Source organism: Macrobrachium rosenbergii, chromosome 12 (assembly GCF_040412425.1).
Source record: "Macrobrachium rosenbergii isolate ZJJX-2024 chromosome 12, ASM4041242v1, whole genome shotgun sequence".
In the NCBI taxonomy this organism is placed as follows: domain Eukaryota; kingdom Metazoa; phylum Arthropoda; class Malacostraca; order Decapoda; family Palaemonidae; genus Macrobrachium; species Macrobrachium rosenbergii.
The window spans coordinates 84,891,094-84,915,367 of NC_089752.1; the positions used below are offsets into that span (position 1 = coordinate 84,891,094).

At 33.7% G+C, this 24,274-nt stretch overlaps 1 protein-coding gene across 1 annotated transcript in view; it reads right to left on the reverse strand.

Annotated features, from left to right (window-relative positions):
• The window catches only part of LOC136843747 (probable ATP-dependent RNA helicase vasa-like), a 711,228-nt gene that overhangs the window by 619,141 nt on the left and 67,813 nt on the right, over window positions 1-24,274 (reverse strand). The window contains exon 4 of the mRNA XM_067112404.1: window positions 6,643-6,753. Within this exon, the coding sequence (XP_066968505.1) occupies window positions 6,643-6,753 (111 nt within the window). The remainder of the gene's footprint in view (window positions 1-6,642; window positions 6,754-24,274) is intronic.

Here is a 24,274-nt window from a genome sequence, read left to right on the forward strand (position 1 = left end):
AGTTTCTTCTTGCAAAGTGGTTATTTTCCTTTGAGACTGATCTATCAGGACTTTGTTACTCTTATCTATTTCCAGTTTTGTTGCTTTGTTTGATCTAATGACAGCAGAAAACATTCATTTCCTAGCAGGATCATACATTCCTCTAACTTTCCATTCTAATTTGGCCTCTTTTTTAGGCATTCCTGTCCTTTCCTGAAGTAATTTTAATTCTGTATTGTATATATAATACATACACTTTTTAGCTCTTGCATGGTGATTTTGTCCACAGTTAACACATTTCGGTTCACCACACCTCCACTGTGTGGTGTTTGTCAGATCCACAATATTACAGCAATTTTTCTTTGTATGTCCATACATACTACAGTTTTGGCACTGCAGTGGTTTTGGAACATACAGTATGGGCTCGCTTCTCTGTTTTGGCCCATTGTTTTAATTTTTAAGGGTAATTCACGGCCTTCAACTTTATCTTTGCTATTCTCAGTGTTTTTCCATTACTCCTTCTACTGGCTATGTCGTATATTTCCCAATCTTGTAAATTTTAAGGGAATCCAGTAATATATTTTTTTTATTGGTTCTTCATCATTACCAGGGAGTATTATGGTACCCTGTACACTGTTCATATTGTCAGGTTTTTTTATATGTACCTTTATATTGTCAATATTCTTTATAGTCAAGTAATTTTCTGATTGATTTTTTGTTGTGGTTTTTATCAACCTCATCTGATCTTTTACTTGTCTGAATGACATTTCAGTAATTGAATGTCGATTCAATAGGAAGTTTTCTCATTTCAATGCCGACATTTTCTTCTCTGTTTCTAAGGTCAGGAATCGTGACCAACTTCCATTCCCAAAGAGGGAGTCCAAGTGAGCCAAGGCTGGGTCAAGATATCTGCTTTATTTTGGTTTGCTTTGTACTGGAGCATAGGGTTCCAGTGTAATTGCATTAGGAATTTTATTTGATTTTTCTAGAGAAAAGTTGTCAGAGGAAGTTCCAGCGGTTGTCAACTGTGCCAAGCCACTACCATCAAAGGGCCTGGGGGTATGCGACTGACTGAGTGATTCATTATGAAATTTAGGTCTTGAAGACCAAGTGCCGGAACCCATTGAATCTTCATTCCTACTTGTCATAAAGGTTTGAAGGAAAAAAAAAAAAAAATTAAAGCTGAAAACTTTAAAAAGGTATCATTGGCCTTTCATGAAGTTTATTCTTCCACCAATGGCACAAGTGAGAGCCAACTTCCAAATGTCCGCGTCCCTACCCTGCCCCACAGGGGATGGCACAACATGATTACAGTGGCCCAAGTGTAAGCCAGGCACGCTTGCTAGGGCCGAAAGCATTATGAGAGTACTATAATCCGCACCCTAATCACATTATGGGCAAACCGGCTAGAATGCCTGAGAGTCCATTCCCTAGAACCAGACCCCTCTGGAATCCGTGGTCCAGCCCTAAAGAACAGTTCTGCCTTTGAGCTATCGATCTGATAACTTTCGGGTCTGAACATTATCGGGCAGTTTATAGTCCTACCATAGTTCTCACTACAGTACAGGCAGTCCCCGGTTTACTACGGGGGTTCCGTTTTTATGCCGCGTTGTAAACCAAAAATTGTCAAACTGAAAAATCGCCGAAAATCATCAGAAATCCTAAGAAACCTTACTTTTAATGCTTTGGGTGTACTTACAATGATGTAAACTGCATTTTTATTGAGTTTTTCATCAAAAAAGCCTCCAAATTTTGATAATTCTGCCGTTTTGGAGCCATATTTCTTCCGTCAGATCAGCGTACAATGCGTCGTAACCCCGAAACATGTGTCGTAAACCGGGAAATAATTTCTGATGAATATATTTGAAAAGCGTCATAACCTCGGAATGTTGTAAGCCAGACCCATCGTAAACCGGGGACTGCCTGTATTTAGCTTTGGATATAAACCCAATGTTAGATATCTTTTCCTATTTAACCCTTTAACGCCGAAGCCCTATTTACAAAAAAGTCTCCCGTTATCAGGTGTAGGTGAGTTTAGCCAACAAGCGGAAAAAAGTTTTTTCAAAAAATCACATATGATAGTTTTTAAGATTAAGAGTTCATTTTGGCTCACTTTTTGGTCATTGCCTGAAGTTTAGTATGCAACCATCAGAAATGAAAAAATATCATTATCATATATAAATATTGGAATATATGACAGCAGAAAAAAAAACTTGTATATAATTGTATACAAATCGCGCTGTAAGCGAAACGGTTAAAGCTAATGAGTTAATTTTTTTTAGTTGTATTTTACACTAAATTGCGATGATTTTGGTATATAACAAATTTTAAAACAATCAAAGCAACACAGAGAAAATATTATTGCAAAATGATGCATGAATTTGACCTACAAAAGAGAGACGTAAAAAAATGTTTTTCAAAAATTCACCATAAATCGAAATATTGTGCTAGACTTCCCGTTTGTTGAAAAATGAAGCTAATTGATTGAATATTACTAGACTGTAAGTGTTTTAGCTTACCATTGCAGTTTTCGACCATTTCGGTCGAGTTATAGTTGATAAAGTTGAATTTTTCTATTTATCGTGATTTATATGAAAATATTTCAAAACTGATAAAAACTACAACCATGAGTTATTTTTAGTTGTATTCTACATGAAAAATCTGCACATTTTCATATATAAAACTTTATGTAACGACTAATATAAAACGGTGCAAATATTACGACAACAAGACGAAAGAATTTCTGAGATGTTCGGCCGAGTTTGCGCGATAGAGATGTAAGGAAAATGTTTTTTGAAAAATTCACCATAAATCGAAATACTGTGCTAGAGACTTCCAATTTATTGCAAAATGAAGTTAAACGATTGAATATTACTAGAATGTAAGATTTTTAGCTTACAATTGCATTTTTTGACCATTTCGGTTGAGTTAAAGTTGACCAAAGGTTGAAATTTTGGCAGTTATCGTGATTTATGTGAAAATATTTCAAAACTGATAAAAGCTACAACCATGAGCTATTTTCTGTTGTATTCTACATGAAATTGCGCACATTTTCATATATAAAAGTTTATGTAACGACTAATGTAAAACGGTGCAAACATTACAACAACATGACGAAAGAATTTCTGAGATGTTCGGCAGATTTACCGCGCACAGACGTAAGGAAAAAAAATTTTTTTTTTTCAGAAATTCACCATAAATCGAAACATTGTGCTAGAGACTTCCAGTTTGTTGCAAAATGAAGGTACATGATTGAAAATTACTTGAATGTAAGAGTTTTAGCTTATAATTGCATTTTTTTACCATTTCGGTCGAGTTAAAGTTGACCTAAAGTTGAATTTTTTCTATTTATCGTGATTTATATGAAAATATTTCAAAACTGATAAAAGCTACAACCATGAGTTATTTTTAGTTGTATTCTACATGAAACTGCGCACATTTTCATATATAAAACTTTATGTAACGACTAATATAAAACGGTGCAAATATTACGACAACAAGACGAAAGAATTTCTGAGATGTTGGCCGAGTTATTCAAAGCAGATGTAAGGAAAATTTTTTTTGAAAAATTCACCATAAATCGAAATACTGTGCTAGAGACTTCCAATTTATTGCAAAATGAAGTTAAACGATTGAATATTACTAGAATGTAAGATTTTTAGCTTACAATTGCGTTTTTTTACCATTTCGGTCGAGTTAAAGTTGACCAGAGGTTGAAATTTTGGCAGTTATTGTGATTTATGTGAAAATATTTCAAAACTGATAAAAGCTACAACCATGAGCTATTTTCTGTTGTATTCTACATGAAATTGCGCACATTTTCATATATAAAAGTTTATGTAATGACTAATGTAAAACGGTGCAAACATTACAACAACATGACGAAAGAATTTCTGAGATGTTCGGCAGATTTATCAAAGACAGACGTAAGGAAAAATGTTTTTTTTTTCAGAAATTCACCATAAATCGAAACATTGTGCTAGAGACTTCCAGTTTGTTGCAAAATGAAGGTACATGATTGAATATTACTTGAATGTAAGAGTTTTAGCTTATAATTGCGTTTTTTGACCATTTCGGTCGAGTTAAAGTTGACCGAAAGTTGAATTTTTTCTATTTATCGTGATTTATATGAAAATATTTCAAAACTGATAAAAGCTACAACCATGAGTTATTTTTAGTTGTATTCTACATGAAACTGCGCACATTTTCATATATAAAACTTTATGTAACGACTAATATAAAACGGTGCAAATATTACGACAACAAGACGAAAGAATTTCTGAGATGTTCGGCCGAGTTACCGCGCAGATGTAAGGAAAATGTTTTTTTGAAAAATTCACCATAAATCGAAATACTGTGCTAGAGACTTCCAATTTATTGCAAAATGAAGTTAAACGATTGAATATTACTAGAATGTAAGATTTTTAGCTTACAATTGCGTTTTTTGACCATTTCGGTCGAGTTAAAGTTGACCAAAGGTTGAAATTTTGGCAGTTATCGTGATTTATGTGAAAATATTTCAAAACTGATAAAAGCTACAACCATGAGCTATTTTCTGTTGTATTCTACATGAAATTGCGCACATTTTCATATATAAAAGTTTATGTAACGACTAATGTAAAACGGTGCAAACATTACAACAACATGACGAACGAATTTCTGAGATGTTCTGGGCAGATTTAAACAAGACAGACGTAAGGAAAAAAATTTTTTTTTTCAGAAATTCACCATAAATCGAAACATTGTGCTAGAGACTTCCAGTTTGTTGCAAAATGAAGGTACATGATTGAATATTACTTGAATGTAAGAGTTTTAGCTTATAATTGCGTTTTTTGACCATTTTGGTCGAGTTAAAGTTGACCGAAGCTTGAAATTTTGGCAGTTATCGTGATTTATATGAAAATATTTCAAAATTGATAAAAGCTACAACCATGAATTATTTTCTGTTGTATTCTACATGAAATTGTGCACATTTCCATATATAAAACTTTATGTAACGACTAATATAAAACAGTGCAAACATTACGACAACGTGACAAAAGAATTTCTGGCGCGGACGTAAGGAAAAAGTTTTTTTCAAAAATTCACCATAAATCGAAATATTGTGCTAGAGACTTCCAATTGATTGCAAAATGAAGGTAAATGATTGAATATTACTAGAATGTAAGAGTTTTAGCTTACAATTGCCTTTTTTTACCATTTCGGTTGAGTCAAAGTTGACCGAAGGTTGAAATTTTGGCAGTTATCGTGATTTATATGAAAATATTTCCAAACTGATAAAAGCTACAACCATGGGTTGTATTTTGCTGTATTGTACATGAAATTGCACAATTTTCATATATAAAACTTTATGTAACGGCTAATATAGAACCGTGCAAAAATTACGACAAAATGACGAAAGAATTTATGAAATTCAAGGCCAAGTTACGCACCGTGCGTAAGAAAAAGTTTTTTCAAAAAATTCACCATAAATTGAAATATTGTGCTAGAGACTTCCAATTTGTTGCAAAATGAAGGTACATGATTGAATATTACTAGAAAGTAAGTTTTAGCTTACAATTGCGTTTTTCGACCATTTCGGTCGAGTCAAAGTTGACCGAAGGTTGAAATTTTTTGTAGTCGACGTACGGAACATCCACTCGGCACCCAACAGACAATTTTAGTCGACGTATGATGCGTCCAGTAGGCGTTTAAGGGTTAACAGATCCAATAAATTTTAGCAAAAGTGGAAAATTCCACAGAAATTAATATATCAATATATGAGACTCTTGGACTCAAATCCGGGAACAGATTCCTGGGGTTAAAGAGCTCCCTCACCATGTCAAGGTGGTCCCATATCGAGGGGGGGGGTTAGTTCTAAGAAAGTCCTGCCCCTAAGTTATCAAAATGACTGGCATAATGATATCCCTCAGGCCACTTGTCATTCATTGGTTGATGAGACCAACACATCTCTTCCTATTGGTTTTGATAGTGAACTCAGATCCAAGCAATGGTGTGCATTCTTGATGATCAAGACACTGAGATGAAAGTCAAAAAGGCTGGACAACCAGGTAGGAAAAAGCAGCTGATAAAATCTTGAAGAGGTTTAAGTAATAATAAGAAAGAAGAGTAAAAATGTTATAGATGTTTACATTCAAACTTGGAAAAAAAGAAATTCCACAGGTTTGACAGCCCTCTTGCCCATTACACATCTGCAACAAGGAACAAAAAGTTCCATGTAGAAGTCATGTGACTTTATCATCGGATTCTCTTTTTAAATAGGAAAACACCTTATAGATTCAAAATGTATTAGAAAAAAGTCATTGACAGTCTCAGATTGTTCCATTTCCAAGACATTAATGTCAAATTATATCAATATTTTTCAACCCAAATGGTTCCCAATCTGTTCACACCAATGTCCAATCCATACAATTCTCCATTGTTCATAAAGGTAATAAAAGAAGAAAATTCACACAATTTTTGCCCTTTTAAATATGAAGGGCACTTTAACTGAAGAATGGAAATGAATTCCTTCTGTTAAAGAATCCCTTTACTGTTAACACACTATCTTTTCTGAGGAGGCCTTTCATAAGCTAAAATTGATCAAATTACAAGACTGATACAGTCCAGTATCTACAATGAAAGTCATGAGTTACTCTAACTTCAAACTGCTGAAGAACTTACCTTGAAGCAAGACCCAACTTGACCACCTCTACCATGGCCTTGTCCTCTACCCCATCCCCGACTTCTCGCTCGTCCTTGACCTCTAGTGCTTTTACTGTCACGCAGATATTCCTTATTAAAGAACAAAAATGCAATGTCACATATAAAGACAGAGTTTTCCAAGTTCTAAGCATGACAGTGACTGAAAATGCACCTAAAATATTCAGTTCAATTTACTAGTTTCATCATTTTCCTTTGTGAATTCTTACAAAATATATGGAACAAGTTTTCAACATAATTTTCCATGAGGAATTTCAACATAATTTTCCACATGGGGAATCACTCAAATTTAACAGTCCCTGGAAATAGAGAGGATAAGCACTGAGATCAAACCCATACCTGCATTTCAAATTTACCTAGAGCCAAACGGCAGAGATCAAGAACACCAATGAATGCCAAATGGGCACTGTAGCAATAATCATCAGTGATACTGAACATTTCTCATTAAATTCACTCTTTTACACTAAAAATTATCACCAATAATATTATTTGTACATACAATATAAAATAACTCAAGAATTACACCAGTTTCTGCAGCTCCATAATACCACTTACAAAAACTACAAGTCACTCTCAGATATATGATAGTTCACATTACAATATTTCAACTTGACAATAGCAATAATATGTATGCTGCAGTAATCATATTCCAAATTTGAATTTTAGTTTTTTCCAGTCTGCCAATTATTATCAAAACAGTTTAACCGGACCACTGAGCTGACAGTCAGCTCTCACATTTATTTATTATTAAAAAAAGTTTAACCAGACCACTGAGCTGACTATCAGCTCTCATAGGGCTGGACCGAAGGATTAGGATGAAATGACAGGTCTCGGCTAGAAGCCTAGCACTGGGAACAAATAGGTCACTCGTTAATGATGAATGAATGAAAATGAAATTAAAAGCTACAAAAAGGCATACACTTTCATACTGGAACACACACAATAAATACATTTATACAGTACTCATGTTTCCATATACAGTATACTCACTAAAAAGGTATATTAAAATTCAAATTAAATTAAGTAATATCTTAAAATTTACTTACTTTAAAATTCATTATACTGATTGATTGATTTTTTTATTTTATCAATTAACTCACAGTTTCTCATGAACATTAAAATGGGTACTACTGAAAATGTTGAAGATTCTGACAAAATTTCTTTTATTGGTCTATTTCCAAAATTTGATAATCGCTGCAGGTTATATTTTGGACATTCACACAGTATATGCTTAACTGTTATCAACACATTGCAATCTGGGCATTTGGGAGGAGGGCCACATGGACTGTTCATTAAGTGTCCATGTGTCAAACGAGTATGGCCTATTCGAAGACGCGTCAGAATTACTTGTGCGTGTCTCTCTCTCTGATATGACGAACTCCATTTTCCAACACTGGATTTTATCTGTTTTAATTTATTATTTTCAGGTTCTTCGTTCCATATATTTTGCCATTTTTTTACAATGACTGTTTTTATATATCTTGTATAGTCACTAATAGGGATGTCTACATTTGCTCTTGTCATGTGGACTGCTTCTTTAGCTGCTTTATCAGCCTCTTCATTTCCCTTAATCCCTACATGGGCAGGGATCCAACATATTTCAATATTTTTTCCCTTATTATACAATTTATGGAGTGAAAACTTTATATGTTGTACAATATTTTTTTTATTATAGCTTTGAATGGCATCTACAACACTTCAGGAGTCACTATAAATCACAAAATTATTACATGAGGCTTCTCTAATTATTTTTATGACTGATGCTATTGCACATAACTCAGCTGTAAATATTGAGGCATCATCTGGTAGAGAGAACTGATACGTTTTGTTTTGGGATACTGCAGCATATCCCACTCTGCATTATGACTTATATCCATCGGTGTATATTGCATAATGTGGACCTTTTCGGATTATATGTTCTACTGCATGTTGTCTATGGTATTCTGGAGTATATGAATGACTTTTTGATAAATATTTCAAGTGTGTACAAATTCTCATTTTATTCATTGTCCAAGGAGGAGGTAATTTTAATATTAAAGGTAATTGTATATTTATATTTAGCGACTCAAACAATCTTCTAGCTCTAATTTGGGAAAGGAGGTGGATGATTGTTTATACACACATCTCAAAGTAAATAATTTTTTGGTTGGAGAATCATTTGTCTGAATTCTCAGAGCACTCTTCATTGTTACTGACTCTATGGAGAGACAGAGGTAGTTCACCACATTCAACTTGTAAAGATGATGATGGTGATGATCGAAAAGCTCCTGAACAAATTCTAAGGCCTTCATTATGAACTAGGTCTAACGTTTTTAGCGTTGCGTCTGATGCCAAGCCATATATTTCACTTCCATAATCAATGATAGACAGCACTGTTGCTTTATACAGTAAAGTAAGGGTATGTCTATCGGCTCCCCAAGTAGTGTTTGATAGTTTTTAATTAGGTTTAATGCTCTTTTACATTTTGATTTCATGTATGTTATGTGGGCTTTCCAGTTCAAGTGAGTATCAAATACTGAAACCCTAAAAATTTTGCTGTTTGGCCAATTGTATACTGGAATGATTTCTGATTTTTAAATCTATTTCTTCACCTTTTTCCATTTTTTATTTTATAAAACATTATTGCTTGAGTTTTTTCTATGGAAAATTTAAAGCCTACAGATGAGGCCCATTCATCTATTTTTATAATATGCTTTTATTGATGATTCGTTCTGCATGTTTTATTCGAGATGCTGAATAATATATGGCAAAATCATCTATATACAAGTTACTTTGAATTCCAATTAGGCAGATTATTACTGATATCATTTATTGGTAAAGTAAATAATGTGCCCCTAAAGATGCTTCCTAATGGAACACCATTTTCAAGTGGAAATGTACTCGACAATACATCATCAATTCTCACTTGAAAAGTGCGATTTGTCAAAGTTTTTGATAAACCTAGGTAAATGTCCACGGATGCTGTTTTTATGTTAAGTTTTTAATATTGTATATCTCCATGTAGTATCATATGCCTTTTCAGTGTCGAAAAAGAAAGCTATAGTAATTTGTTTATGTTCAAATCCTTTTCGTATGTGGTCTTCTAAGTTAGACACAGAATCCAGTGTTGATCTGTTACAATGTGACCCAAATTGAGTGGGAGTCAAAATTTTATTTTCTTGAATGTGCCATGTTAGTCGAGCATTTACCATTTTTTCTAGTAATTTGCATAAACAACTAGTTAAAGAAATTGGTCTGTAATTGTTTACATTACTGGGATCTTTTCCAGGTTTGGGGATAGGAATAATTATAGCTTTACGCCATTCATTAGGAAATAAATTTCTAAGCCATAAGTGGTTATAAAACTCTAATAAGTATGTCTTTGCCAAAGGTGCTAAATGGCAGATCATTTCAAAACAAATACTGTCACCTCCAGGGGCAGATTTATTGCTGTTCAACAGAGCAAATTCTAGCTCTTCCATATTAAATTTTCTATTATAATATATATCTTCTATTGTTTCAAAATTTATTGTTATTAATTCTATATTATTTTTCTTTGTGTGGAAATGCTCATCTAAATTTTTTTGCTACTTACTTTTTGCTAAATTTTCACCTATTACATTACTTATTTCTTTAGGATCAAGTATTCTTTTCCCATCTTTTATTATGGCATGTCTAGGTGGTTTAACATGGGTACCATTTATTTTCCTGAATTTTTCCCATATTTTTTGTATGGGAGTATTATCAGAGAGATCTGATACATATTTTCTCCATGAAATGATTCTTCCTTGAATTACTTCTCTTTTAAATTTTGCAGATATTTTGTTATACAGAGGTTTTAATGTATCAATTTCTAATAATAATATAGTAATTTTTTGTAAAGTTCCTTCTAATATCGGTAATGTTTTGTTTATTTTACTGAACTTTCTATTCAAATTATCTAATCGTCTTCCAATTTGGTGTTTTATTTTATTAATTCTGTTAGTTTTTCAGACTACCACGGGACTTTGTGTTTTGTTGGATGAGATTTGAATTTTGGTACTGCTTTATCTGCAGCATTTTTAGTGAAACAACAAGAAATTTATTAGTTTCACATTATGGTCTTTCAAATATTCAAATGGTGGGATATTCCTAATGTGGAATTCATATTGCTCCCAATCTGCTTTATAAATGTTATATTGTGGGACATGCCTAGTGGGGTTATTTTGTAATAATGAAATCAATATTGGGAAATGATCACTTGTATGTAGGTCGCCAACTGTATTCCAATCCAATCTGTCTACTATGTTTGTTGTACATATATAGAGTTAAGTCGACTGAGGAAAATGTTCCATGTGTTTTATAAAAACATGTGCTGATTTCGTTATTTATACAGCACATGTCGTATGAATCTATGAATTCTTCTGTTTTACTTCCTGCTCTATTTGAGTCTGTACAATTACAGGCCCACATTGGGTTGTGGGCATTAAAATCACCTACTATTAATGTAGGTTCCTTGGCATTATTAAGTACTGTAATTCTTTAAATTTGTCAAAGTCATAATTTTTATTAGGTTGATTGTACAAATTATAAATTACATAATTATCGTTTTTTTATTCGTATTCTAATACTCGACGTTTGCAGATCAGTAAACATTTACAGGTCTTTGTCATAACATACTTTGTTATGTACATATATAGCAGTACCTAAATTTCCTCTTCTTCCTCTCTAGATGAAGATGCTAAGGTATATTTACCTATTGTTGATATTGTTTTGTTGACATGTTGCAAACATAATATCATTGGTTCATATTCTTTTAATAATCGTTGTATTTCTCCTAGGTGTAATCTGGTCTGTAGACCATTTACGTTCCATTGTATAATATAACTATTGAAAATATTTTTTTATAGTGGTTCAGTTTTGTTTTTTTTTTTTTTTGTATTATCAATTTGGAATTTTTCTAATAATTTACTCATGACATTCATTTGTTTTTCTTTATAATATATTAAGTGCTCAATGCACATGCACCCTTTTCATGGTTACTCAAATCTGTGTTTTTTTTTTCTATATTTCATAAAATTTCTTATAATGTTTGTTAAACCATCTTTTGTTATGTTTTTTTGTTGTTATTGCACAATTCAATGAAACAATCATTACATCCACAAGTAGTTATCATGTGTATTTTTTTTTCATTTGTTCTTGTACCAATTATTGGTGATGGAGTAATCTCTTCTCCTTTGACATAATCATTATTGTCTATGGTTGATTCTCTTTCACTTCTTCAGTGTTTTTGGATATTTGCATCCATAGGTTTTATTATTATTTTAGGAGATAAAGGTATATTCTTAGCTTGTTTTTGTTTTTGTTCTTTTTCATCTCCTTTATCTTTGATTTTAACTGATGTTTCTCTAATAATAGTTGGTTTCTTTGTTTTGGGTGGTGTTCTTTCCAAAGGCCTTTTTTTATCTTTAATTTCCTGTCTATCTCTACCCTCTTCTGTTACTTCTGTAGTAGCATCTTCCTGTGTTCTATTTGCATTAATATTTCAAATGAATTGGATAAAATATTATCCATCCCATTTGTACCTGTTTCTTTATTCTTTACCATTTTATTTTTTTTTCTAAATTATTAATTTTTTCTTGAGATTTACTTTTCTGTGCTTTTGTTATTTCTATTGTTTTTTATTTTTGTTTCATTTTTTGTTCTTGTTATTGAAGAATATGAATGTTTCTTAGATGGATCTTTAATTCCTCTCACTTTTAATTCCAATTTAGCCTCTTTTATAGACATCCCTGTTCGTTCTTGTAACATTTTCAGTTCTGTATTGTATATATAGTACATACATTCTTTGGAGATCTTGCATGATGATTTTGTCCACAGTTTACACATTTTGGTTCACTACATTTCCACTGTGTGGCATGTTGTCAGATCCACAATAAGCACATACAGGTTCATTTTGACAGTTTTTCTTCGTGTGTCCATATTTATTATAATTTTGACATTGTAGTGACTTTGGAACATAAGGTCTCAGTTCTCTATTTTGGCCCAAAATTTTTATTTTTTGAGGTACATCTTGACCCTCAAATTTTATTTTTGCAATTCTTAATACTTTTTATTATTTTGTTTACTTGGTATTATATATACCTCACAATCTTGGACTTTTGGTATATCTCATTTTAAGAGAATCCAACTGCATATTTTATCAACTGGTTCGTCATTATTTTCAGGAAGTACAATAGTACCCTGAATGCTGTTCATAGTGTCATGTTTTTTTTTTTTTTACATTTCATTGTCAATATTTTTTTTTATTGATAGATAGTTTTCAGACTGATTGATTTTTTGTTGTGGCTTCTATAAGCCATGTCTTCATTTTTATTTGTCTAAATGACATTTCTGTTGTTGAGTGTCTTTCAATAGGAAGTTTTCCAGTTTTAGGGCTGAGATTTGTTGTTCTGTTTCCATGGTTAGAAACCTTGACCAACTTCCACTCCCAAAACGGAGTCGAAATGAGTCAAGGTTGGGTCAAGATGATATTTACTTTTTTTTTGATTTGTTTGTACTGGAGCATAAGGTTCCAGTGTGATTACATTTGGATTTTTTTTTGTTTTTTCCAAAGAAAGGTTGTTAGAGGAGGTTCCAGCGGTCGTCATCTGTGCCGAGTCACTACCATCAAAGGGCCCAGGGTACTTGAATCTTTATTTTCACTTTAGCATAAAGATTTGAATAAAAAAAAAAAAAATTAACCTGAAAACCTTAAAAGATATCATCAGCTTTTCATGGAGTTTATTCTTCCACAATGGCACAAGTGAGAACCAACTCCCAAATGTCCGCTCCCTACCCTACCCCAAAGGGGATGGCACAACATGATTAGATAATACAAGTGTCTTCTCACAACCCGCTTGATTAGGACTGAGAGTATTTAAGAATACAATCATCCCCACCCTAATCACATTATGGGCAAACCGGACAGAATGGGAGAGTCCTATTCCCAGAACTTTAACCCCTGGAATCTTTTGGTCCAGTAAAGCACGTTGACCAGTTCATTTCTGAATACTCAGGTCCAAATAATTATCAAATGGCAGTTGATGGTCCTGAAAAACAGTTTTCACTACAATATATTTAGCTTCGGATATAAATACCATATCCCAGCATGATACTAAGGTTAAATTTATCAGGTGATAAAGGTGCTGATGAAATGCACAGATTTGCCATATACTGTGAAAAAGTGTTCCAGTCCATCTTAATTCAACCTATGAGTCAAGATGTATGATATTGCAAAATTTCACCTAACATCCCTGGCAAGTTAAGATTTAGAAGATTTGCAAGATATCACAAGGCCTTTTGGAAAGGGTCAAAGTCCTTTTCCTCCCAGACTTTTCATTGTTTTGGAGAGGTGTATCATCTCTTGCAATGTTTTGTTTTGGTTTCTAAGATTAGTGTGTTAGCATTCCGTGAAGACTTTCTATCGAAAGGCACTCCAGAACTGAATAAATCAAACCACTTATCAACAAGGCAGATGAACTGGCTTGCACTCTCCCAGTGCCTATCCACAATCAGACCTCTTTCTCCGAAGTGTTTGAGATTTTTGTGAGTGGCAGAGTATCCGTAACGCTAATTTCACTGTCATACCCTCCATGCCTGTAACACTTAAATGCTTTTCAAATAGTTTATGAATTGTCATTAGATCACTCTTAATTTTCTTAATTAGTTCCCTGGCTCAATGTGAGCAGTCCTACAGTCCGATAATCTAGATCCATGGTCTAAAAAAAGTGTTTCTGATGAGTTTTATCAAGTGAGAAGCATCAGCAAATACATGTATCTCTCTGCAATTATCCTCAGGATTAACAATGCTGGATTAGTTATGTTAATCAGCTCAGTGGTCTGGTAAAACTAAGGTATACTTACTTTTTACTTTATGCCATTATTATTGGATTCCATAAGATAAATATAATTTGCCCAAGTCATTAAAAATACCAATCTTTAAATCCAGCTCTCACTATCTTAATGATGAATTCAAATAGGTGAATTTTAGTTATATCAGTGTCAAAACTATAATAAGTTGTTTCCAAGGTCTGACCTTCATCATTATTAAACTTTTGATCTAAGTTCATATATTTGTCTATGTTTTATTTAAACTCCATCATTTTTTATGACATTACATTTGTTGTCCATAGGAAATCTATGAAGAATTAGACCCCTATTTTTTTCCTATTTTCAAAGTACCCGTTTACTGCACAAGAGTTGGCTCAGGTCGCTTAAACTGTCTCAATTGCAGCAAGAAAGAGAAAATATAAGGCCGCTATTACGGACAATATCAATACCAAATATGTGGAAACTAGGCCTACACTGACTGTTTGTAAACGAACTGATCAGTCAGAGATCACCAAGGACTGTGAGTAGACCACGTGACGTCACAACCTCTACCTGTGCATTACATCCCAATTTTGGGTCAGCTGTGAGAAGACCTTGTATTCTGTAGACCTTGGGCACAACATGATTAGAGTGGCCCAAGTGTAAGCCATGCCCACTTGCTAGGACTGAGAGTATTACAAGAATATAATCATCACCACCCTAATCATGTTATGGGCAAACTGTATAGAATGCTGAGAGTCCTATCCACAGAACTAGACCCCCTTGAATGTGGTCCAGTGACTCAGAATAGTTCTGCCTTTGAATTTATAAAAATGATAACTCTCAGGTCTGAACATTATCGGGCAGTTGATGGTCCTACCACAGTTCCCACTATTTAGCTTTGGACATAAACCAAATCCCAGCTATGGTATCTTTTCCTATCTATCAGGGCCTATAAATTTGAGCAAAAGTGGAAAATTTCACAAAAATTAATCCACACAAATGTATAATGATATACGGGACTCTTGGACTCAAACCCAGGAACAAATTCCTGGATTCAAGAGCCCCCACCATTTCAAGGTGGTCAACATATGTAGTAAAGATACATCAGCTCTCACAGGTTTTTTGCATGGCCCAAAGGATTTGATTTTTTTTGGTCTTGCCAGAGGCCCAGCACTTTAGGACCAATAGGTCATTCAGTATGATGATGAATGAATGAAAATGAAATTAAAAACTGCACAAAGGGATACACTCTCATACTGGAACACACACACACAATAAATACATTTACACGTTTTCATATACACTCACTAAAAAGCTATACAGTATTAAAATTCTGAGTAAGTAAAGTAACATTTTAAAATTTAGTTCTTTTAAAATTCATTAGGTGCCATAAGGGTTTCTGAATTTTTATTATTTACTTATTTTTATATTTTACTAAATAAATCACAGCTCTTCATGAACATTAAAATTAGTACAGGTTGACCATCACCAATCTGGCATCACTGGGACCTGGAGGGTGCCGGATTAGCCATTTTGCCGGATTAGCCCTTTATTAGGTTGGAATACACGAAACCCAGTATGATTAAGCACATCATGTTTAGAATTAAAATATCCCATAAATCAGTACAAGTTGGATAATAAAGAAAAGACAATTATTAATACAGGCAGTGCTCTGTTAATTAAATAAGACTTACGATATTTCGAGTTTACGATTACAATAGTTAGCAATTAAACTGTAAAAAATATTTGGGAAATATTTTTAGAAAAAGCATAGCAACGCAGCATGTACAATCAGGCAGCGAGAGAGACCAACTTACAATAGAAAAACTTCTTTTCCTCTATCTCTTTATTCCATCTTTGTTAAGAAAGTAATAGAGAATGATAAAAGTATTGTTAGTAACGTTATACTTTTGCAAAAAGATTACAGTCATTAAACAACCGAACGGGAAACTGTTGTTTTTAATCATTATCGGATAACAACTGTTTTGCTTGTATTTCAACCATTACGGTAATACAAAATTACTGTAGTTATGTTACAAATGACGTTAAGTAATGTACAATAGGACTGATATATTTTTTACACTATTAACGTTGGTTCCTTAGTAGTATTAAGTAATTCTTTGATTTTGTCAATGTCATAATTTTTATTAGGTTGATTGTACAAATTATGAATTACATAATTATCGTTTTTTATTCGTATTCTAATACTCGACGTTTGCAGATCAGTAAAGTTTACATGTACTTTGTCATAACATACTTTGTTATGTACATGTATAGCAGTATCTAAATTTCCTTCTTCCTCTCTTGATGCAGATGCTAAGGTATATTTACCTATCGTTAATATTGTTTTGTTGACATGTTGCAAACATAATATCATTGGTTCATATTCTTTTAATAACCGTTGTATTTCTCGCAGGTGCAATCTGGTCTGTAGAACATTTACATTCCATTGCATAATATAACTATTGAAAATATTTTTTTATAGCGGTCGGGTTTTACTCTCTTTTTTTGTATTATCAATTTGGAATTTTTCTAATAATTTACTCACGACATTCATCTGTTTTTCCTTATAATAGACTAAGTGCTCAACGCACATGCAACCTTTTCCATGGGTATTCAATTCTGTGGTTTCTTTTTTTCTATATTTCATAAAGTTTCTTATAATGTTTTTTAAGCCATCTTTTGTTAGGTTTTTGTTATTGTTGCACAATGCAATGAAACAATCATTACATCCACAAGAGTTGCCATGTATATTTCTTTCTTTATTTGTTCTTATTGTACCAATTATTGGTGATGGAGTAATCTCTTCTCCTTTGACATATTCATTGTTGTCTAAGGTATGGTTGTCCCCCACTTCTTCAGTAGTTTGGATATCTGTATCCATTGGTTTTACTATTATTTTAGGAGATAATGGTATACTCTTAACTAGTTTTTGTTTTTGTTCTTTCTTCATATCTTTTTGTTTTTGTTTTGACTGACGTTTTCTAAACAATTGTTGGTTTCTTTGTTTTCAATGGTGTTCTTTCCAATGGCCTTTTTTATCTTTAATTTCCAGTCTATCTCTACCCTCTTCTGTTACTTCTGTAGTAGTATCCTCCTGTGTGTCTATTTGCATTAATAAAAAAATGAATTTGATAAAATATTATCCATCTCATTTGTACCTGTTTCTTTATTCTCTATTTTTATTTTTATTTCTAAATTATTAATTTTTTCTTGAGATTTACTTTTCTGTGCTCTGTTACTTCTATCTGTTTGCGTTTTTGCCTCATTTTTGCTCTTGTTATTGAAGAATACGTGTGTTTCTGAGACGGATCTTGAATTCCTCTCACTTTTAATTCTAGCTTAGCCTCTCTTATAGACATCAGTGTTCGTTCTTGTAGTATTTTTAATTAGTATTGTATATGTAATACATGCATTCTTTGGATCTTGCATGATGATTTTGCCCACAGTTTACACATTTAGGTTCACTGCATTTCCACTGTGTGGTATTTTCAGTAGATCCACACAAAGCAGCATAGAGGTTCATTTCTACAATTTTTTTGTATGTGTGCCCATATTTACTGCAATTTTGACACTGCAGTGGTTTTGGGACATAGGGTCTCAACTCTATATTTTGGCCTAAAATTTTTTTATTTTTGAGGTAGATCTTCACCCTCAAATTTTTTTTTTGCTATTTTTAACGTTTGTCTATTGCTGTTTTTACTTGGTACAGCATATACCTCACAATCTTGGACCTTTGGGTATCTTTTTTTTGAGAGAGTCCAATAGCATTTCTTATAGACTGGTTCGTTATTGTTTTCAGGAAGTACAATGGTACCCTGAATGCTGTTCATAGTTTCATGTTTTTTTTTTTAATGTTAATACTGTCTATTTTTTCAAAAAACAAATAGTCCTCGGACTGTTTTTTTGCTGTGGCTTCTATAAGCCCAGTTTTTTCCTTTATTTGTCTAAACGACATATCTGTCGTTGGATGTCTATTCAATAAATAATTCTAAGTTTTAGGGCTGAAATATTTTTTCAGTTTCCATGGTTAGAAACCTTGACCAACTTCCACTCCCAAAGAGAGAGTTGAAGTGAGTCAATGAAATGGTCAAGACGATATTTATTTTTTTGATTTGTTGAGTACTGGAGTATAAGGTTCCAGTGTGATTACATTTGGATTTTTTTTTTTTTCCAAAGAAAGGTTTTACAAGAGGTTCCAGTAGTCATCATCTGTAGTCACTACCATCAATGTGCCCAGGGTAAATTAATTTTAATTTCTTTTAATTTCACTTAACCATAAAGATTTGAGTAATAAAACAAAAAAAAAAAAAAAAAAAAACTTTAAAACTTAAAAAGATATCATCAGCTTTTCATGGAGTTTTAATCTTCCACTAATGGCACAAGTGAGAACTGACTCCCAAATGTAAAATTCCTATTTACCCCAAAGGGGATGGCATAACACTATTAGAGTGGCATAAGTGTAATGCCAAACCCGCTTGCTAGGACTGAGAGTATTACAAGAATACAATCATCCCCACCTAATAATCATGTTATGGAAACTCGGACAGAAATGAAGTCCTATCTATAGAACCAGAGCCCCCTGGAATCCGTGGTTCAGCCCTAACAAGTAGTTCCGCCTTAGCTATGATATCTTTTCTTGTTTATCAGGTCCAGTAAATCTTACTAAAAGCGGAAAATTTCACAAATTTAATCCAAAATAATATATGATGGTATATGAGACTCTTGGACTCGAACCCAGAAACAAATTCCTGGGGTTCAAGAGCCCCCTCACCATGTCAAGGTGGCCTCATGTCGAGGGGGAGCTCTTGTAAAAGGAAAGAATGCATGGAAAGTGATGGAACTAAAAAGTAAGATGGAAAATGCAGAACAAAAGATTATACAATCAAAAGAAAACGAAAAACGGGACTTAGAAGAAAAGATCTTACAAAATATCAAGCAAAATCCAAAATTTTTTTTTTCCTGAACAATGCAAAAAGATGAATAAAAGAAGAGTTTGAAAATAGGCTTCTAAGAATTGATGGGCAATTAGCGAATGAAAAAAGGAAATATGTAACATATTAGCAGAAAGATATAAGAGGGAATTTACACCTAGAATTGATAATGAAGATAATGATACAGAAATAAGAGATGAAAATAGTGAATATTTATCGGACATAGATATTAATGAAGCCGATATTATGCAGGCTATTAATGAAATTAAAAATGGATCAGCATTTAAACCAGATGGCATCCCTGCCATTTTGTTAAAAGAAAGTGGTTCATTCAATCGCAAATCTTTAATATTATTAAGACAAAGTGTAGATATAGGCAAGATTTATGTTGAGCATAAATTAGCATATATTACCCCTATTTTCAAAAGTGGATCAAGACTAGAGGCAAGTAATTATAGGCCTGTGAGACTGACATCTCATGAAAGTGTATGAAAGGGTAATGAAGAAAAATATAATGAAACATTTAATGAAAAATAGTTTGTTTAATATAGGACACCATGGTTTTGTACCTGAAAAAGTACACAAACCCAACTGTTAGTCCACTCACTTTGCACATATAAAAATATGATAAATGAAAAGATCAGATGTGGTTTACCTAGACTTTGCAAAAGCTTTTGACAAGGTAGACCATAATATATTATGAAAAAAATGAGAAAACATAACATTGTGGACAAAGTAGGAAGATGGATAAAAGAATTTTTGCAAAACAGAAAGAGATAGTGATTGCAAACGACGAGAAATCGGATAAAGCAGTAGGTAATATCCGGTGTGCCACAAGGTACGGTGTTAGCTGCACTGTTGTTTGTGATTATGACTGCAGACATAGACAGTAATGTTAAGGACTGATGTAGTGAGAAGTTTTGCCAATGACACAGGAATAAGTAGAGAAATTACTTGTGATGAAGATAGGAACTCGCTACAAAAGAGACCTAAACAAAATATATAATGGCACATTTTAAATAGGATGGTATTTAACTCTGATAAATTTGAATCAATAAACTATGGTGATAAAGAAGGAATGCTATTTGCATGTTTTAAAGGATAATAACGAGACAATCAAAAGATAAGCATCAGAATTAAAGATTTTTGGTGTGATGTTGAATAGGAATATGTTATTGCAATGATCAAATAGCAATACTATTAGCAAAATGCAAAGCAAAAATGGGAATTTGTTTTGTTTTCAAAACAAAAAAGCTGAACACATGATTATGCTTAATAAAACGTATGTATGTTGTCCATTTGAATATTCAATATAATATTGTACCCACACTACAAAAAGGATATTGCACAAATAAGAGTGTACAAAGTCATGCCCTTTACAGCTAGAATAGAGATTAGTTAAGGACCTTCTGACAAACTTTCAAAGACTACAATTTTAAGTTTATATAGCAGAAAATAGAAATTGCATGATATTACAGGCATGGAAACAGATAGAAGGAATTACTGAAAACATCATGACAGCTAAAAATATCAGAAAGTGGGCAAGCAGAGGTTAGATTAATATCCCTAAAAGTAAACCAGGAAATCTAAGGAAAGCATTTGGACATTAATCCACCACACACCAGTGTTGATTATGCAGCGTCTATTCAATGTAACCAGCTCATCTGAGGAAAGGAGGATGGATGGATGGATGTATGATATTTAGGGCAAAAGCCCAGGCACTGGGGCCAACAAGGCCATTCAGCGCCGTAATGGAAAGAAAATAAATTATGTTAAAGTTATGAATTCATGAAGGAAATGATTAATAAATAAAATGAAGTGATGTGACCAATAAATAAGGGTATGAAGTTTAATGAATGATGTGCTATATACATAAAAAAAAATTAATGTCATTAAAATTCTACGTGATGTAATAATTATTAAATAAAATTAAATATCGTTAAAAATTTTAATACACTTTAAAAAAGAGATGATAGCAGAAATATCTGCTTCATCTCCCAAAATATCAGACAGGATTTACCCTGAAAATATCTCTCTCTTTGGTTAAAATATCTGCGGCAGACCACCAGAATGTGCTCCACTGTTAGTGTCTCGTCACAGTAAGCACACTCTGGAGGGCTGCTTCCTTCTAAAATAAACTGACGGGTCAGACGAGTGTGCCCAATCCTTAATCTCGTTAAAATAACCTCTGTTTGTCTGTCAAGCTGGAATGACGAAGACCACGGTAGTATATTATCCCTAATATTTCTATATTTCTTATTATTGGCAAGAAGGGGAGAAGTCCACCTTTCTTGCCATTTACTTAAAACATAAGATCTAATGGGACCTTTTAGATCTGTATGAGGCACTTTTCTAAAAGAGGTTTCTGATAAAATACTAGCAGCTTTCGCTTCCCTGTCTGCCATCTCGTTTCCGCGAATCCCCACGTGAGAAGGGACCCAACAGAAAGAGACTGATTTACGTCGACAATATATACGAAAAAGCCACTCCTGAACTTTTTGAATTAATGGATGAAAGCTATTAAATTTTTTAATAGCTTCTAAGGTGCTTCTAGAGTCTGAGTATATGACAAAATTAGAGTCACTACTTTGAAAAACTAAATCTAGGGCAGACACTACGGCTGTTAATTCGGCAGTAAATATTGATGCAGAGTCAGGTAATTTAGCTGTGTACGCTGTATCACCAAGGATAACAGCGCAACCAACACCACTATCTGACTTTGATCCATCTGTATAAATTTTTGTAAAATTAGTATGGGTAACATCGTGCTCTAAGAATTTTCCCTAATCTCTTCTACAGTGCAGTCCTTTTTGTTAAACAGTTTCTTACATATTGATGCTTCTGGGATAAGCCATGGAGGATTTACAGGATATTCTACTTCCAGGACTTTCTGGGATTTAAGGTGATTATTCCTAACATCCTCATTCAGTCGAATTTGGAATGGTTTAGAAGCTCTTGTACCAGAAAAACTTCGAGAGTCTGTTTCCTTTAGTGCTTGAAAGGAGGGATTTTTGGGAGCACTTTTCATTCTAGCCATGTATCGCAACCCTAGCTCTTGCCTTCTTAGATCAAGGGGTAAATGATCTGTGTCGACATAAATGCTTTCAACAGGCGAAGTTCTAAAAGCCCCTGAGCATATTCTCAACCCCATGTTGTGTACAACATCCAGTTCCTTTAGCTTGGTTTTACAGGCTGAGGAATAAATCTGACAGCCATAGTCTAGCTTAGATCGACACAGAGAGTCATATAGCCTCAGAAGGGATTTCTTATCAGCCCCCCAACTAAATCCAGAGACAACCTTTAAAATATTCATAGATTGTTTAACATTAAACTTTAGGGCATTTATGTGGCTAGCCCATGTTAATTTATGGTCAATAGTCATCCCCAGAAATTTAACTTCACTCTCGTAAGGAAGGATGGACCCTTTTAAACTAAGTGTGGGAACCTCTTCCACACGCCGGCACCTGGTGAATCTTACTGCAACTGTTTTGGAAGAGGAGAATTTGAAACCATTCTCATCAGCCCACTTAGTAATAGCATTAATAGACCTTTGCAAATGTTTACATACAGACAAGGAATCATATCCTGTGCAGTATATTGCAAGGTCATCGACAAAAAGCGAGCATTTAACAGGGGGCGAGATTTTTTCAATCACACTATTTATTGCCACTGAAAAAAGTGTTACACTTAAAACGCTTCCTTGGGGAACTCCTTCCTCCTGCATAAAAGGTTGGGAGAAGGAGTTTCCCACTCTTACCTTAAAAAGTCTGTCTGATAAAAAGGAATATATAAACCTGACCATTCTTCCACATATGCCCATCTTGTGCAATTGTTTCATGATGCCAATTCTCCAGGTAGTGTCATATGCTTTCTCCAAGTCAAAAAATATGCCAATGGTCTGACACTTTTTGGCGAATCCTTGCTGGATTTGGTTGGTCAGCCTCAGCAAGGGATCAAGGGTGGAGCAGTTTTTTCTGAAACCAAATTGAAATGGCGATAGTAATCCTTTGGTCTCCAGGTGCCAAACCAGTCTAGTATTTATCATTTTCTCCATCAGCTTACATACACAGCTGGTAAGAGCTATTGGTCTATAGCTGGTGGCTTGGGAAGCATCTTTATTAGGCTTTTTAACAGGGACAATTATGGATATTTTCCAGTCCTTGGGTAAAATTCCAGTTTCCCATATTTTGTTTATAATCTTCAGTAAATATTTTTGGCATCATCTGGGAGGTGTTTCAGCATTTCATATATGATTGTATCCTCACCTGGAGCTGTGGATTCACTTGAGGAGAGCGCCTCACGAAGTTCTCTTAGGGAAAATTTGTAGTTGTATGGTTCAGATTTTTCCTGAATCAAACTTCAGACACATTTCAGAATTCCTAATTCTTTGAAATTCTGGAGAATAATTGTTAGGGCTGGAAACTTTAGAAAAGTGTTTTCCTAGCTCATTGGCAACTTCAGTGGGCTCTGTGATTAGAGTGTCATTTATTTTTAATGAGGGCAATGGTGACGCTACAAATTTTCCACTCAGTTTCCTTATTTTGCGCCACACCACTCTTAGTGGGGTCTTGGAGTTTATTCCATTAATATAGTAAAGCCAACATTCTCTTTTGGCTTTCTTATAAAAGCGCCGCTGCTTGGCTAAAGCACGTTTGTAGATTAATTTAGACTGAGGGGAGCCACTAGTTTTGTAACGTCTGTAGCATTTCCTAGTCACTTTTCTCAGAATACCACATGTCTTATTCCACCAGGGAACTGCAGGTCTACGAGGTTTGCCTTTTGTTTTTGGAATCGAGCTTTCAGCACTCTTCAAAGTAGATTCAATAAAGTAATCATAGGCATCTACT